Below are 18,469 nucleotides of genomic sequence, written 5' to 3'. Positions count from 1 at the left end.
GTAATACTTTAAACAATAAAATAAAATTTAAAAAAACGAACAGCAAATTTTTATGAGTTAATTTTTTTTAAACATATTTTATTGATTTTTTACAGAGAGGAAGGGAGAGAGATAGAGAGTTAGAAACATCGATGAGAGAGAAACATCGATCAGCTGCCTCCTGCACATCCCCTACTGGGGATATGCCCGCAACCCAGTTACATGCCCTTGACCGGAATCGAACCCGGGACCTTTCAGTCCGCAGGCCGACGCTCTATCCACTGAGCCAAACAGGTTTTGGCTTTATGAGTTAATTTTAAGTTTATTAAATGTTCTAAAGAAATATGATGTCTTTTTAAATAAAGAAACAGTTTGCTCTGCAAAAAACACACACACACACACACAAAAAAAACTTATTTATTGCCAATAGGCCTATAAGAATTCAAGGAATGTGCTCAGCCTAGTGTCTGAAACATAATAAGCATTCTGTACGGGTTACCTACATATGACTAGGATCATTATGATCATCTCAGAATAAGCAGTTTAAACTTTTTTTCCTTTTTAGTGGTTTTGCTGTGATGTGAAAATGGGAAATTATAAAAATTTGAGAATCTTACAAAGTATTAGTTCTGAGTCCATTCTCCCTTAGGCATTTATTTCTAAAGGGGAGGGGGGCCACAAAATACTCCTCTCCTTCTGAGCCTTTCACAGGGCCTGCACTCCATGCAGAACTATCTGTGTCCTCCTTGGGAGATGAGCCATTCCTGTTCTAAGAGACTCCAGGCTGGGTGATTTCCATACTCCCCGGACTGTAAGAGTTTACTACACCTACTAGTATTCTTTATTTAATCTTCACAACAGTCCTATGAGTCAACTAATACACTTTTTTTCACATAAAGAAACAGTTGCAGAGAAGTTAAATAACGTTGAGTAAAGTTATTCAACTAGCTAATGACAAAGAGGTCATTCAAACCCAGGTCTCCCTGATGCTAAAGCCCCAGCGTCTCCTATTACAGCATGCAGTCTTTGGCCATCTCATCAGAAAGGGACACTAAATACATATTTCCTTGTTTTAGGGGGAAATTCTAAAAACATGGCTGGAATCTTTTGACTAGCATGTATCACTAAATAAAAGTGATGGCAGTTCATACTCACTGATATGTTCTAAACACAACAACCATATGAAGTAGTTACTATCCCTCCTCCCCATTTTACAGATGAGGAAACTGAGACAGAAAAACAAGTAACCTGACTAAGGTCATGCGGCTGGAATGGGAGCCATGGCCCCAGAGTCTGGGGTCTTCACTTCTACACATGCTGCTTGGGTTGGGTATTTCCATGTTGTTTCTCCAGATTTGTTCTCTACGCTTCTCCATCAGGCTCTCTGGGAAGCAGACCTTTATGGAATCCCTCAACAGGGCTCCTTGGTCTTTCTTTCACCTTCCAGTTGGATTGGGGGAATGGAAGTCACCAGGAAATGAGAAGCGATGAAGACTTAGTCAATAACGGAGCTTTGTGTTACTTTCTTTTCCCCAAGAATATAACATCTGTGAGTAACTCTGAGATTCCAAACTTGGACTTTTAATGTCCAAAGGAAGCATTAATGAGATCCACTGACAATCACCCAATTTACAAAGAAATGGAGGAGTAAGACTGTTTAGTTCCGTTTTCATCTTCAAAGGTGAACTGTTTAAGTACATCCTTGAGATGAGTCTTAACTTGTGTTTCTAAAATGTAATACTGTACAATGATTTATAGACTACTCACGCTTGGCCAACTAATTTCTTTACTTTGGTTTCCCTTTTATGTTAAATAGAGATGAAAGATACATAGATCTTCTACTTAATCATTATTTAAAAGAGAAAAAAAAACAGACAGGAAAAACTTTAAGTTAGCTCAAGAGAGTTGATTAAAAAAATATACCTCACTAGAGGTTGGGAAATTGATGAACTAGGTTAAGAGGGGAAAACACAATTCTCTCCAGTATTATGAAAAATTGCTCTTGAATAAAATGAAAGGACTCAGTATGTGTGTGGCTTCCCTTAAGTTCAGTGTCTATTAAATATGCAGATACCTCAATAGCATCTAGTTTCCCTAGAGTTTATAACGTTGATATAATAGGAATATTTGGAACAATGAGAGAAGAAAAATGGCTAAATTATACACTACAAGCTTTGAAAATCCATTTTTAGCACTGTCACTCAGCTTTTCCTTAGCAAAATCTTTCACCATGGTAGCTTTCTGTAGGAACATACTGGTTTATACAGTTCCAGTAACCCCTCTGTAATACCTTTTCCTCACTCACAAGAAAAAAGAAACCATCTCTCCAGCATCTTCCCAGACTCTCCCACTCAAATTTATTTCCCAGCACCAGCCAGCCATCTGGTTTCTAACGAACACGGGCCCATTTTCCCCATGTGAAAGCAAAATAACATTAAAACGACTGTAATAATACTAGTTAACATTTATTAGCCACTTACCCTGCACCAGTCCCCGGGTGGAACATTTCACATGCATTATCTTATTTAATCTTAGAACTTTCTAAAATGGATACTTCTATTATTCCCATTTTACAAACAAGGAAACTGGGGCTTAGAGAGACCATGTCACAAAGAAATATAGAATGTTATCAGTTAGGATGCATTTATCTTTGGGTTACTGAATGCTCAACTCTAACTGGCTTAAGCAAAAAGACCATTTCCTTAATTTTGGAGACAGCAGTAGGACGGGTTCAAATGCTGACTTAATCCAAAGGTTTTGGATGGTCTTAGCTCTCTATTCCCCCTTGTATTTGTCTCATGCCTGACTTGGATGGAGACGCCTGCATCAGATCTGGGATTCATATCCATGTGGGACAATATCTGAAGACGAGAACTTGTGCAAGACACCCTTAGCTAAATTCCCCTTGAGTCCCAGTGGGCTAAAGTAGATGAGATCATCTCTCCTGAACCAATTGGCAAGGGCGTTGGAATGGCTATGATTGGTAGATAAATTAACAGCCCATCCGCACTGGCATCAAGCTCCACTATATAAAAATGGGCAATTTTAGCAATGCTTCTCTCTAGTCCTATTCTGCCTAAGCTAAGTTTAAAGATCAGAATGCCAGTTATGGATGCGGGAGAGAAACTATTTAACAAACTAGTGGGTTAAATTTCTCTAATACATCTATAAAGTTTTTTTTGCAATATATACCACGTTTTTATAAACTGTTATTCTTGGAAATGGTTAAAAATTATTAGGTCTATAAAAATTGTGCACTGGGCCACTTATTTAATAAATAAGGCATTTTCTCTGTTTAAGGCAACAACAATATTTTCAATTTTGTGCAAGTCAATCTCCCTAGGTATATGGATATAAGTGTAGTTATATTCACAGAATATACCATGGTGTTTTCCAGCTACGGGACCCTAATAAAGTCTATGGTTCTCCCTTAAAGTTACACCCAATTTATACTGGGAATCTCCCAACTGTGCTTGACTGCTCACAGATTCCAACAACTATTCTTCCAAACGCCCTGGCGCTGGCCATGTCTCTTTCCACCACTTCTCTTCCCTGGTATCTCTGCTGGGAACCACCAGGTCCACTGGGCGTGGCATCCTCTGCTGGCACCAACTCCCACGTGTCTGTGCTGAACACCACTGCCGCCTGCAACTAAGAGCCTCACAACACCCCAAGTGGGTGTGGTCCTCCCTGATGGGAGACAGAATGGCACTCTTCCTCCCTTACACCCTACTCTGGCCTCACAATATGGACTGTACCGCAGGGGCTTGCACAAGCTGAGATGAAAAACAACTGCAACCAGTGTCCTTTCCCTCCTTAGGGTGGGTCACACTCTGTGGGACGGGACAGGAAACAGTTCCTGAGAGAGTCCGGTGCTCTTCCCCAACTCTCTTCTTCCCAGGCTCCCAAATTCTCATGCAAATGTTTATACAAATCACTGCCAGGGCCGTCCCACAGGAGCTGTCAGACCCTGCCCGGCATTTCTGATCTCTACAGTGGACACGGTAGGGACTCAAGCCATAACCCTCTCTGAGGCTGTTTCTTCCAAGAAAGAAAAAAAATTTAGACTAAGGTAACCTTCCAGGTTTGTATATTATCTGTTGATTAAAAAATATTTTTTGCTAGATTGTTTATTCTAGAAATTTGCAGTGTCTCATCATGATGTGATAAGAAGTCTTTAGCTATAAGTGGACTACTGAGCCATTTCATTAGAGCACAAAGGAGTCTGCCATGAAGTTAATAGAATGAATGTAGATACAGTGACCATATCAATCAATTGTGAGTTATGCCTACATAAAACCTTATCTTTACAGTGCCATGTTCCTAGAAACTTAAGGGGGAGCCAAATACATACTTTTTTTTATCACAGCGAAGCAAAGGAAAAGTGACAAAAAGGGAAAAAATTAGGACAATTAGACATATCTCTAACACTTTTTTTAAGAAAATACCAAGATTTCCATCATATGGAAGTTACAGATTTTATTACCAAAAATGTTTTTAGAAGACTAGATAGTAGTTACAGTTTTCACTTTTAATCTTAGAGATCAAACTTCTTTAGAATTTTGCTCAATAACCAACTTTTTTCAGTAAACAGGAAAGCCTCATTTTACCAGTTATCCAAAAACTGTGCATCAGAAATATGAATTGACCTTTGGAATCAAAAAGAACTACAAAAATGTTCAAATCCCACTAAGTACATTTTAAATACACTTATGCTTAAATCTAAATAAGTTGACAGTATAGTATAATACAACTTAGAAATTAATACTAGATAAATCTCCGCATTGGTTTAATGCCTTTATTGACCTGTAGCCTAGGAAAATAAAACCTTTTTGTTCAAATTGTTTTTGGAATCAAATCTGTCACAATCAGGTTGGCCTAGCTGATGTTGGTAAAGTACCTTGTAATTAAGTAGACCCGCTTTATGACACTCACCTCATTAACCTGCTTTTTGTCCAGGTGGAACACTTGACCAGAACTTGTGGAGGCAATTTCTTCATAGACTTTGTATCCAATATGGCTTCGATCATCGCAATCTCCAGTGAGCACAAATACCACCTTTGATTTTTTTTAAAAAAGAAGACAATTGAAAGGGTTTTCAGAAATCAATATACATTTATTGAGCACCTCTTATGCGTTAACATACTACTAAACAAGTGGAATATATAACACATATATTTATATATTCCTCCCTATATCCATACACTTGGCAAAGTTCTTCTTACTAAACAGACGAAGCTTATTTTGTCATCCTTGTATCAAAACAGGCATGTGACTTGCTTTGGCCAGTACCATCAGGCAAAAGGGACATTCTATCAGTTTTGAGCCTACACTCAAGAAGCCTTAGGTATTTCTACTTGATTTCTAGTGTTTCTGTCTTGTCCATGAGAAGAGCATACCTATATCAGCTTGCTTACTGGTCTTAGATAAGAGAATGAGAAGCTGGTGAGGCAGAGTTAAGTTACCCCAGATATAAGCCTATATAAGCCAAACTCAAACTATCCCCAGACATACAAGTGGGCAAGTCTAGCCAAGCTCACCTGAGCTCTGCTAACATGTGAGAAATAAATGCTTGTTGTTTTAAGCTACCGATAGTGAGAAATGCTTGTTACACAGCAGTAGCTAACTGATACAACTAGTAACTCTAACTCTGACAGGATTCCACAGAGGAGATGACAATTGAAATAAAGGCCTTTTGTGCTGGTCTATGTTTTTCTCAGTTATAAGGACACAATGGTAACAAGTATCTTAATTAATCCCCAAGTCATTTCTTCTCTGTATAAAAACAACAAGACATTCATATACTTTGTACAAATGTCACATATCCACTTATACATGTAAATTAAATGATACATACATATTGGAGTACAGAAACATGGATTAACAGTTGTAATTATTGACACTGGCACACACAGTATGGTCAAAGAAGAGAGACGCGCTCTCACATGCTGTATTCCTTACAGCTGTATTCAGATGGAACATCCAGGGGTTGCTTCCCACTCACCTGTGACTGTTTCTGTTGGATAAGCTGCAGAACCTCATGAGTGAGCCGATAATCCTTGGACCGTGCATCAGTGAAAACATAGATGAAAGAACCAGGAAGAGAAATTTCCAAGGCAATTTTTATAGCTCCAATACTCATTTCCGGACAATCACCACCACCCTGTTGAGAAGCAGAGAGGAAAAAAAAATGCAATTATTTCAGAAGCAGAAAAGAAAGGGGTGTTTTAGTTATGACAGGTGGCATTAGGAGCTCTAGAACTAAACAAGCTCTCTTCACTTTGATTTTCTGTCAGTTTGCTATGAGATTAACCACTTTGTATATGAGAAAACAGAAAAGATATAAAGTGATGTGAACATGAAAAATAAACTGAAACTGCACTTACAAATAAATTCTAAATTCACCCAAAATACACAAAATAATGGAACTATTATATATTTGTATTGAATTTATTGAGGTGACATTGAATAATAAAATTATATGTTTGTGTATAATTCTATAATACATCATCTATACATTGCATTGTTTACCACCCAAAGTCAAATCTTCTTCCGTCACCATATATGTATTTGACTCCTTTTACTTCCCAGCCCCCTTCCTTTTGTCTGTGTCTATGAGTTTTCCTTGGTCTTGTTTGTTCCTTTGTTGCTTTCAGCATTATATCCCTCATATTAGTAAAATCATATGGTTCATTACTTTTTCAGTCCGACTTATTTTGCTGAGCATGCCTACAGCCATACCACCCTAAACACACCTGATCTCTTCTGTTATATATTTTTAGCTAAATGTGATGCACTCCAATTCTCTTTCATGACTATTTAACATATCACCTCTTTTCTTCTATCTCCTCACTCTTATTTCATGACCTTGCTTCTATTTTCCTGAGGAAATGGAAGCAATCAGAAGAGAACTTTCATAAACTCCTGCTGCTATGAACCTACTTGCATAGCAGCCACATGCCCTGCCTTCACCTGAAGGAATCATATGTGCTCCCAGGTAAGGCTGACTACTCACCTGTGTCTAATCAAGGACATGGCCCCTGTGGCTGTCTGCTCTCTCTACTCCAGCACCAAACCATTCATCTTTACTGCATCCTTCCTACCAGCAAACAAACATACTAGTATATCTCCCATCCCCCAAGTTTTTGCTCAAATGTTACCTATCACAGAAGCCTCCCATGACCACCTTATCTAAAATACATCCTCTGTGTCATTGTTTTCACTCTGCTTCATTTTTCCTACTAACACATGATCTCTGAGTTTTATTTACTTTTTCTTTTTAAAAAAATATTTTTATTGGTTTCAGAGAGGAAGGGAGAGGGAGAAAGAGATAGAAACATCAATGATAAGAAAGAATCATTGATCAGCTACCTCCTGCACACCCCACTGGAGATGGAGCCCGAAACCCGGGGATGTGCCCTGACAGGGAATCGAACTGCGACCTCCTAGTTCACGGGTTGGTGCTCAACCACTGAGCCACACCAGCCGGGCTGCTTTAAGTATTGAAACCAACCTTATTCTCCTGAACAGAAAGCACCTCTTTGAAACCCTGAACCTCATAAACATGATATTTAATATTGGTTACCACCCGAAGGAAAGAGTGTGGTGAGCAGACACAGCTGTAACTCCACAGAGAATTTCACAAATATAATTACAAACGAAAGGCATTCCTTATATTCCTGGAACTTTTTTATATCTTATTCTAAAAAAATAACTCTTTGACTTTTATGGAAGAACTACCATAAAGTCTCAAAGCAGCCAGAATATGGGGGAATGTCAACTCACAAGGAAACATTTTGACCCACACATGTCAGAAACCCGCCCTGGCTGTGCTTACACCTCCCTTAGGAGCGGTTTGTGTCACTTATTCATTTTTTTCCCAGCTGTGGAAATGAGTATTTTACAATAAAAATGAGTATTCTGCCCTGAATTTCACATTTTCGGTCACAGATTATATTATAATCTTGTGGATTATAAATTATTATTGGAACTAAAACTCTTCTCTTCCCAAAGTATCTTTAAATAGTTACCTTTCTGCTTATAGTAGTTAGTTGTTATCTAAGAATTAAAAATAAATGTTAACTAGTAATTCATATCTTAGTGAGACTATTTGTCTAACTCACTGTTGATATGGATTTCTGGGGGGCAAAAAAGAGTGTGTTTCTTTTTTCAAAAGAAGCTAACATATAACATTACATTCTTATAAAAGCTCCCTATGTGATACTTGAGTTTAATTTTGTAATCATTTAAAATCATAAAAAACCTGTGCTGTCTAACACAGTAGCCACTAACTAGCCTCATGTGGCTACTGAGCATTGAAACTGAGGAACTAAATATTTTATTTTAATTAATGAAAATTTAAAAACATAAAAAGTACTAATTTTTTATATTAATGGTGTTGAAATTATGTTTTAGATATAATGGGTTCAATAGAGCATTAAAGTTAATTTCAACTGCTTTTTTAAATTGCATATGCGGCTCACATTGTCTTTTTTGTTGGCCAGCACTGCTTTCGGATGATCCATTTGGTTTAGTGATGTCGACTCCCTTCTAGACTGTTATTTGTCAAGTTGTTGCTTTGATCTGAAAGTCTTCCATGAACTTTGTTTCCTGGCAAAAGTTATTAGAAACCAAGTTCATGTTGCTTCCATTTACTAAGGTCAGGAATCAAGCTGCAAACAACTCCAAAAATCTATAAATTATTCACTTTTGTTTAAATATATATACACAAAGTGTATCCAAAAGTTCGGACTCGTTTATAAATTATAAATGTAGCTTGTCAGAGGCTGCAAAAGCAGAGGGAGAACAACGCTCCTTCCTCTGGATGCCCACAGAATATCGGTCGTTCTTCCACTCTAGCACTTGCCGAGTTGTATTATAATTTATCTATTTCCTCCCCCCAGATCTTGGGTTCCCCGAGGAAATCCAGTAAGTGTTCCATTAGCTGTTTGATGAATGAACGGACAAATGAATGAACAGTGAGTAAATGAGTGAATGGGATTGTACAAAACAATCTAGGCTCATCTGCTGTATTCAGGCTGAGTGTAACTCAATCTTAGCCCATCTCCTTTCAAGTTATATAATTCCAGGTATAAGTACAAGTCCCAAAGGTACATAGTACTGCCCCATCTCCCATTTATCTTTAATCTATTCCCCTTCTCTCTTTTCCCTCCCATAGCCTCTCTTCCTTCTCTCTCTCTCTCTCTCTCTCTCTCTCTCTCTCTCTCTCTCTCTCTTTTATGTAAATGTATTCCCTCAAAGGCCCATAAGCCTGCACACCTACATGAAGAAGGAAGATGAGGCAGATGAAGTGTATAATGCACTGAAATGCATAATTTCCTAAATGAATATAAGGGCCTGACTTAGTTAACTTTATGTTTTTATTTGAACTCTGAAATATAACTAATTTGTATCAGTAGGCACATTCTTGCTCAGTGTTTTGATATTCATTTTACCTTTACAATTCTACTGATGGCTATAATTTACTAAGTTGCCAAAGACACTTCAGATAGAAAAAACAGAAGCACGTGACCTTTCACAGTAAATGTTGTGCCTGGAATTAAAGAGAAAGAAAAGAAAAATGCTGTAACCTCAGAGTCATAGTAATAATTATCTTTAAAAAAACATCCTGGAAAGCAAGATTAAATAAGAATGAAAAGAAATCCTATCAATCTAGGTAGTAATAAAACACAGATTAGTATGCTGTCTTTTCTAAATACAAAACAGTGTAGAAGCAGCAAAGGAATAAACAGAACCTTTAAACCAGGAGAGGAGTTGGAGAAAAATGAGGTCCCTGTCCAACCTAATGGGAAAATGCTCATCAAACTAAGTATCAGAGGATCAGGAAGGCTACTCTGTGAGCAGGCTCTTGCCTTATGCCTTAGTATTTCTCTCCTTGTTAACCCATTTCAATTCTTCTGTCCTCATCATCCATTTTCACTGAACTAGTGTGTATACCAGTTGTTTTCCAGGTGGGCCTAACTCTAATCAATAAAAAACTGAACCTCTTTTGTTAGGCTCATGCCTCAGTCCAAAGGGATTCTTATTGCCATTACAACACTTACCCTTATTCTAACATGAGTACAACCCACTGATTTCAGCCTCGTTTCAAAGTCAGACGGTATTCCTTTCACATGGAACACCCATTGCTTGCACTGTCTTATTTGCACCGCTTGCCCTTCACCTATAAAATTTAGGAATGACACGCAGTGGCAAGCAACAAAAGTTTACAACCCTCAGTCCTCGTTCTTGAAATACAGCTGTGCGAGTCTATGACCAAGAAGACATGTGGAAACCATTAAATCACATCGAATCTAATTTAAAGTTGGGTCCAAGCAAGTATATAATAAATCAGAACAACTGCAGAATTCTACAGTCAGTGACATGCGCTGGGCTTCATCACTTGCAGAAAATATGGCAGGGATGCACTGAGAGCCGATCAGAGCCTGAACTTCGAATCTCCGCAATCAAAGGGAAAGAAGACCTTGCATCCCAGGCAGTCCACCATGCTGGCCTTTACTCGTCCGAAGGAGGTGGAGTCCCCATCAAAGAGCTGCTGAGCTCGATTCCGACATATCAAAGGTCAACCATCACAACACAGCCAGGCTTTCAGGTTACCGCCTGTCCGTGGTCAGGGTCTGACTCTTCAACAATTGATCTTTCCATCTGTTGGAACATTTTTTTCATGTGTGGTCTTAAGAAGAAATTCAGCTCACTTCAATTCAAATAATCACCAAGATATTATGTTCTTGGCCCTCAGTTTCTTGATAAATAAATCAGCAAGTGATGTCCCTTCATAATGTAAGAACATTTCAAAAGCTTCCTAATTCACATGAATTAGAATGGGCCATGGTCCTTTGAAGAGGCAAATGGCATGGAGGCAGCCAAGTATAACAAAAGACAGGTATAAGTACGGGGTTAACTGGAGGCAAAAATGACATCTTGGTGTTCTCGGTCTCCTCCTTCCGTAATTCTCCCCTTCTCTACTTCTTAGAGAATTTTGTCCTTTCTCCTTCAAGGATTCTGTACCTTTATACCATGACTTTTTTTTGCCCATCAAATGAAGACATGGCCCTGGTCCCTAGTTGGGACGGATTCCTGGTCTCTCCTAAAGACGGCTCCCATGCCCTGGCCGGCAGCGGCTCAGTGGTGTTAGAGCATCGGCCTGCGCACCAGAGGGGCTCGGGTTCCATTCCCGATCAATGGCATATAAGGTTCCCCACCAGTACCATCCCTCCTTCAGGGCGTGTGCAGGAGGCAACCAATTGATGTGTCTCTCTCACATCCCTGTTTCTCTTGCTCTCCTCTCTCCCCCTCTCTCCCTCCCTTCCGTTCTCTCTAAACAAAGATTAATGGAAAAAATACCTTCACTCCTTGGGTGAGGATTAAATTTAATTTTTAAAAAAGATGGCTCCCGTGTTTATTCAGGGAGAATGAGCCAGGAGAGGAGAGGGGCAGGGTCTAAGGAGGCCCTTGTAGCCACTCACCATTTGCCTACTCAAGAACTAGGCATTCTTCCTGCTTGGACCCGTTTCCTTTCTCCTCATCTTCCCTCTGCTATGACCTTTGTGTTTACTCTGTGCTACTTACCCTGCCACTAAAATCTCTCTCCTCCTTTCCGCTCCAACAATCACACAGGGATTTTACAGGCTTTGAGGCACATTTGTTATTGGGTAGTTGAAGGAGATTGTAATGTTGTGATTCTTTTTATTCAATAAAATATATTTATACTGCTTATGTTATTTTAGGTCTTGACCAAAAAAATTATCAATAAAATGCATTTTTACCAATGAAATCATTATAATTTATGAATGTTGTTATAAGGAAGTTTCAGATTGACCAATTTTATTGGGTTTCTTTAACTTCTAGTAATCACAAAACAAAGTTGAACTAAGATCTAGATCATCTCAAAAGGGAGACTATACTTACTATACTATACTACACTATACTATACTATACATGAGAGAGAATATAAATGAGGACTTTTAAAAGTCAACATGAGCCCTAACTGGTTTGGCTCAGTGGATAAAACATCAGCCTGCGGACTGAAGGGTCCCAGGTTCGATTCCAGTCAAGGGCATGTACCTTGGTTGAGGGCACATCCCCAGTAGGGGGTGTGCAGGAGGCAGCTGATCGATGTTTCTCTCTCATCGATGTTTCTAACTCTCTATCCCTCTCCCTTCCTCTCTATAAAAAATCAATAAAAATATATTTTAAAAAAAATAAAAAGTCAACATGAATATAGAAGGATGGAGACCTGGATTAAAGTTTACATGAGGAAACCCGAGGGAGTTAGCTGGTGACTGCACCAGTATTCAACAATGCCACCTGCCTCCAAAGAAAGTCCACCTCAGCTCTGAACACACAAATATTACTCCAGGAGGCCTCCAGGTATCATCTGACGAAGGCCAGTGCTATCCAATCTCTAACTGGTGTCAATGCCTGGGGTATCAATAGGTTTCTGGAAGGAATTCGTACATCTGAATGGGTAATTGGACAAATAATACTCAAAGTTAACACCAATACCAAGTCTCCACAATTCTTCTTTGAGAGCTTTTCAAAGCCTAAGAAATGGCTTCTTGAGAACCACTTCTGAGCAATTTGGACTGAGAAGAAACTTTTTTTTCCTCTACATCCACTTGGTTGAAATGAGCTTTATAATTTTCTCTACGGAGTCCTGGCTTTAGGTTAAGAAACACTCTCCCAAGGAAAATATTTCTATCTCCATCCTTCCCATCATCTAAAAACTGACAAAATTAGATGCAGTACTTATTGCTGGGACCAGAGCAATCCCTCAGTTGGTTAAGTAGTAAGTATGGAGTACATGCAGCATCACAGGTCAGTGGATTCCTCTTCTTCAATGTTATTTTGTCACATGTAACTGCAATATTTACTCTGCAATGACTCACGGATTTACCCTTAAGAACACTCCCACGCATGCACACTTTGAAAAGAAAATCAAGTAACTTCCCATCAGAATCCACACCCACCCCATTCCGTCTGTATATTCTGCTTTGAAAAGCAATCCTGCAGCCGTAATACCCTTCTATACTTTGTCCTTTGAAGTACACACAAAAGATCATTAAGAAATCAACTAGGTATTTGCTTCTGGACAGGACACCAGGATGGATGGCCAGAAAAGAGCCAAGAATTCCCTCTCTGAGCCTTCCATTCCCTTATCTCAGTCCCCATCCTTCACTCCCTGAAGATACAGGATTCTTTGGCCCCCAGAGAATTCATCACTCTGAAGAAAACTCCAGCGGCAAACTAAAGTTTTAATTCTGACAATAAAAATCACCAAAACACCACCCATATATACAACTGTAGTATAAACACTACTTTTCAGTCTCATAAAATGTACCTTGTTCTTATCTCTCCAAGGAGTTGTAAAGTCACACTCAAAGTGTGAGGTCACAGTTTGTCCTCCTCTTAGCTAAGTAGCAAGAACATGTGCTTGAGCAAAGGGAGCAATTTTTTGTTTAAAATTAACTTTGTCCTTTGCTGCTCATTAATTTTAGGTGAGCCATTACTCAAAGTGATGGAGGTAAAAGTGCAAGTCAAAATCTTTAAGGAACAACTTTATTTCATTGAGGTGGAGACCAGCCATTGACCTACATCTGTCTTTAGTTCTCTACTTTCATACTTTAAAGCAAAATACAAAGAGTGATTATCTAAATCAATTTTAATTGGAGAAGATTAATAAAGCTATTTAAATCAATATTTAGAGCAGTGGTTCCCAAACTTATTTGGCCTACTGCCCCCTTTCCAGAAAAAATATTACTCAGCGCCCCCTGGAAATTAATTTTTTTTTAATTTTAATAGCAATTAAACAGAAAGATATATGTATTAATGTTTCTACCTTTTTCGTAAAATGTAGCAAAGAAAGGTGTAAATTAGAAACATTGAAGTTTGAAATTATGAAACTATTTATTGAACTCAGAATAGAAAGGTAATACAAAAAAAGTTAAAACAAATGCACCTGTGGCCATCACCGCCCCCCTGGATCGCTGCAGCGCCCACCAGGGGGCGGTAGCGCCCACTTTGGGAATCACTGATTTAGAGGAAAAGTAGCACCGTGATTAAGGGACAGTGGCATTAAGTACCTTCAGTTTATTTGTGTGTGTGTGTCTTTGTCAATCCTCACCTGAGGATGTGGGATCAAGCCTGCAACCCAGGTGCATGCCCTTGACCAGAATTGAACCCGGACCCTTCGGTGCAAGGGTCAATGCTCTATCCACTGAGCCAAACTGGCAAGGGCAGTACCTTTAGTTTTGAAACCAGCCTTGCTACTTGCCATTTCGGTGACCTGAGTAAGCTTGAGAATCACATTTGTAATAACCAATTTTACTATGTGTGGGTTCAAATTAAGAGAACAACTTATACTTGCAAAATCTTTCACAAGCACATGTTCCATAACTGGTGCTCATTTATGGTATAATTATCTGGTGATTATTTCCCTTAAAGGGACTCTGGAGTACTAGAGGTAATAGTAGAAATCTAAATATATAAAAGCCTAAGCCACTGTTACAATCGAACAACCGGTAGACCAGTCGCTATGACATGCACTGACCACCAGGGGGCAGACGCTCAACACAGGAGCTGCCCCCTGGTGGTCAGTGCACTCCCACAGCGGGAGCACCGCTCAGCCAGAAGCCAGGCTCAGGGCTGGTGAGTGCAGCTGTGGTGGCGGGTAGGATTTAAATAAATAAATAAAATAAAAAGTAATGATTAGGTTTTTAAAGGGTGTCTTTTATACTATCAAGTAAAGCCACCTTCATATGGCATTCATTTATTCAACAGCCATTTAAATCCACTCTGCTGCAGACACTAATTCATCCCATGGGTGGATCAGATGCTCAATAAGAGCTACATGGTTAGTGCTTCAAGAGATCATGGAAGAAGAGCAGACCACAAAAAGTGCACAAGAGCCCCTAACCCGTTTGGCTCAGTGGATAGAGCATCAGCCTGTGGACTGAAAGGTCCCAGGTTCGATTCCGGTCAAGGGCATGTACCTTGGTTGCGGGCACATCCCCAGTGGAAGGTGTGCAGGAGGCAGCTGATAGATGTTTCTCTCCCATCGATGTTTCTAACTCTCTATCCCTCTCCCTTCCTCTCTGTAAAAAATCAATAAAATATATTTTTAAAAGTGCACAAGAGAGCAATATAATTTCTTTCTTTAAAATATGTTTTTATTGATGTTTTTTTAGAAAGAGAGAAAAGGAGGGAGGGAATGAAGGAGGGAGGGAGAGAAGGGAGGAGGGAGGGAGGAAGAGAGAGAGAGAGAGAGAAAGAAATATTGATGTGAGAGAGAAACATTGACTGGTTGCCTCTGGCACACACCCAACTGGGGACTGAACCCAAAACCTGGGCATGTGTCCTGACCAGGATTTGAACTGGCAACCTTTTGGTGCACTGACAACACTCAATCAACTAAACCACACAGACTAGGGCACAATACAATTTCTTGTTCCCACAATTGAAATTTTTATGTAAAGATTTTTTTTCAGAGAATCTGGACATCCAAAGTGGCAGAGAACGTGTTATGTTGAGGGACATAAAAGTAAATTATAATTAAGTATCAAGATAATGACTGGAAAGGAATGCCATGGTATAAGAGGGGGGGAAATGAAGTATAGTAGTGATGATAATTATCAGAATAAATTTAGTAAAAGAGAAAAATAGTCAAGGGATGACTATATAAAATCTATTTAGATACTTATTAAATATAATTCAATTTAGTAATAATTTTAAACTAGGGATATGCACAATGTAAGAATGATGACTGAACCTTATCTGGAGTACAAAACTTTGGGTTTTTCAATATATGCCCCAATTACGCTCATACCATATACAGTTCTTAAGTCATTCACCCAACAGTGAGACTAAAGCATGAAACTTCAAAGTCTAATTTGGACTCTGTTAACAAGAAGCAACCAATGAACACATAAATAAGTGGAACAACAAATTGATGTTTCTTTGTCTCTTTCTCTCTCAAATCCATAAAATAAGAAAAAGGTGATTCCCAATGATTCTCAGAGAAGGGACTCAGCAAGGGCAGGGGTCAGTAAACTTCTGCACAGGGTCACATGATACATCTCTTAGGCTGCGTGGGCCACACATCCTGTCACAACTACTCAATTCAGCCGCTGCTGCATGAAAGCAGCCACTGGCAATGCATGAATGAACGGTGATACTTTGAACCCAATCTGTCCCACTCCCCGACCCACTGTTCAATTTATTTAGGACTCACGTGAGAAAAAGAGGTCGTACTGGAATAGAAACATTCATAATAACTTCTTTCAGGTATAAAGATAAGGAAAATCAGCTAAAAGTATATGATTTTTCCTTTCCCTAAAAAATGCCATAAAGTTGAAAGCAAGCACTCACCTGAACATATAGTTCCCTCAGTTCATACTGAAATTTCTTGGGATCTGTGGTAACTGTCACTGGGCCAATTTCTGTGAAGATAAAAATGACATAGGTAAATAAATCGCAATTAACAGCATAAAAGACTTTAATGCATTTGTGTTTGCAAATGTCTTTTCACTGTGCAGTACATTATTTATTACTACAAAATAATGTGCAAAATTACACCTACTTCTTAATTTATAGCTACCAATGAATAGCTTATAGTTTGCATTAAATTATGCATACCTAAAAGAGGGGGTTTTTAGCCTTGCAAAAGGCAAATGAGCAATTAAAAACGTCTCAAGACAAAGAGTCAGGAGACCTCAGTTCCAGTCCCTTTTTACTCTCACAGGTCAGTAAATATTTACTGAACACCTATGTTGTTGTTGGATTTTAAGTGAATCACTATTTATCCTATGATTCTGTTTCCTTAACTATATATTGTAAATGTGTTTGCAGCTTTTCAGGAAGTCCAAACTCATTTCAAATAAAAAGTGGAACACTAAACAACAACAACAAAATAAGAACAAATAACCTTCAATATCTATTCCACAGGGTTTTTAAGAACTTGCAGAAGCAAAGATATGAGGACATTAAAAGTTCAGGAAATTGTCCCTATCACTTTCTTCCTCATGGCTGGGGTTCATGTCCGTCATTACCACCATTCTCCTGAGCTGGCTGTGACCACCATGACTCCCTCTGGGGTTGCTGCCACTCTCCTAACTGCCCCGATGTATTGCAAACATCACTGCTTCCAATAGGAACAGGTGGCGGCCACGGCATTTGCTGGAAAACCAGGACCGAAGTTCGATGAAGAGAAGGAGCCCAGGTACCAGTGTGGCTTGAGTTAGCAATACTATTTTAGGATATACCATGTCTATACTAACATTTTAATCTCTTTTTAAGATAAAAATCAATGTTTAAAATAGGCAAGTCGAAAGCGGCCCTTACAGGTATTAAAGATTTTTCCCCCAGGAAATACCCATATATTTAAACAATTCATCTGAGTATCATATGCAGAGACATACCAGCTTAAATTCCCAGAGTAGATTTTTTAGTATCATATGCAGAGACATACCAGCTTAAATTCCCAGGGTAGATTAAAAAAAATTCTATTACATCTAATGAATATATTACAAAACTGTAATATGTAACTACAGTACAAAATTATAAAAACACTTAACATTTAGTTTTCACATTTTCTAGCTTCCAAGGGACACTGTTAGAAAAGGATTTTGTGACTTCAAAGGATAACAATTAATTAGCCAGGCTTTCTATAGTGAGCTCAATGTGATACAAAAAACAGGCTGTAGGATTGTAGAAACAAAAGAAGTGAATTGGAAAAGAAGCACAATATGTCCACCATAACCTATGTAATTTTTTTTTTAGAAATTACACACAAAAATATGGCTCCATCCTTCACCACACATGAGACACCTTGCAGTATGCAAAAGGAATGGAGGGGAGATTGGAGGAACGGTGAAAATGCAAACATCTACATTCCATGCAGGCGGAGCAGTCGCTAGCTGTGCAAAAGTCATGTCTTGAGTATACGGAAAATCGGCAAAGCCTACTCCCTCAAGACTAAACAAAGGCATACTTTGCAAAGGAATGCCAAACAGTGGAGAACATGCCAGGCAGTTACGCTGACATGTAAATTGTCAGCAGCAGTGTTAAGCCAAGCTTCCATATTCCTACATGGCATAATACTGAAATAATTCTGGAGTTCAAAACTCAAGCAGTGGAAAGGAATACAAAATATGCTAGAAAAAAAAAACAATTACAGAACAATGAAAAGTGCATACATGCAAGAACATTCCCTTTAATAACAATTTTTAAAAATAGCCCTGGATGTATGCCTGGTTCTTCAAGAATGGAAACCAAGAAATGCTATCAAAATAAGAGGACCGATTAGCCTTCATTTAGCTTTCCAGAGACTCCAATATCCACCTGTGTTCAACAAAGATAGGAACTCTCTCCTGCAGCTCATTAATAAACATTTTTTTGCAAACCACATGGACAGCTGAGATAAATCTTTTATCAGTTATGAGAAATACTCAGGAGAGGTAAAGAGTTGTGGAGC

General features: G+C 38.8%; 1 protein-coding gene across 1 annotated transcript in view; it reads right to left on the bottom strand.

Annotated features, from left to right (window-relative positions):
- The window catches only part of LOC106725776 (hemicentin-1-like), a gene marked incomplete at its 3' end in the record, with an annotated part of 145,684 nt that overhangs the window by 36,639 nt on the left and 90,576 nt on the right, over nt 1–18,469 (bottom strand). Inside the window, exons 2-4 of the mRNA XM_014538131.1 lie at nt 16,366–16,436; nt 5,984–6,142; nt 4,915–5,037 (exon numbers count right to left, since the gene is read on the bottom strand). Coding sequence (XP_014393617.1) covers nt 4,915–5,037; nt 5,984–6,142; nt 16,366–16,436 — 353 coding nt within the window. The remainder of the gene's footprint in view (nt 1–4,914; nt 5,038–5,983; nt 6,143–16,365; nt 16,437–18,469) is intronic.

This window comes from Myotis brandtii, unplaced genomic scaffold (genome assembly GCF_000412655.1).
Source record: "Myotis brandtii unplaced genomic scaffold, ASM41265v1 scaffold104, whole genome shotgun sequence".
Classification (NCBI taxonomy): domain Eukaryota; kingdom Metazoa; phylum Chordata; class Mammalia; order Chiroptera; family Vespertilionidae; genus Myotis; species Myotis brandtii.
The sequence above is the reverse complement of the archived record's forward strand: the minus strand, read 5'-3'. Positions and strand labels throughout refer to the sequence as shown.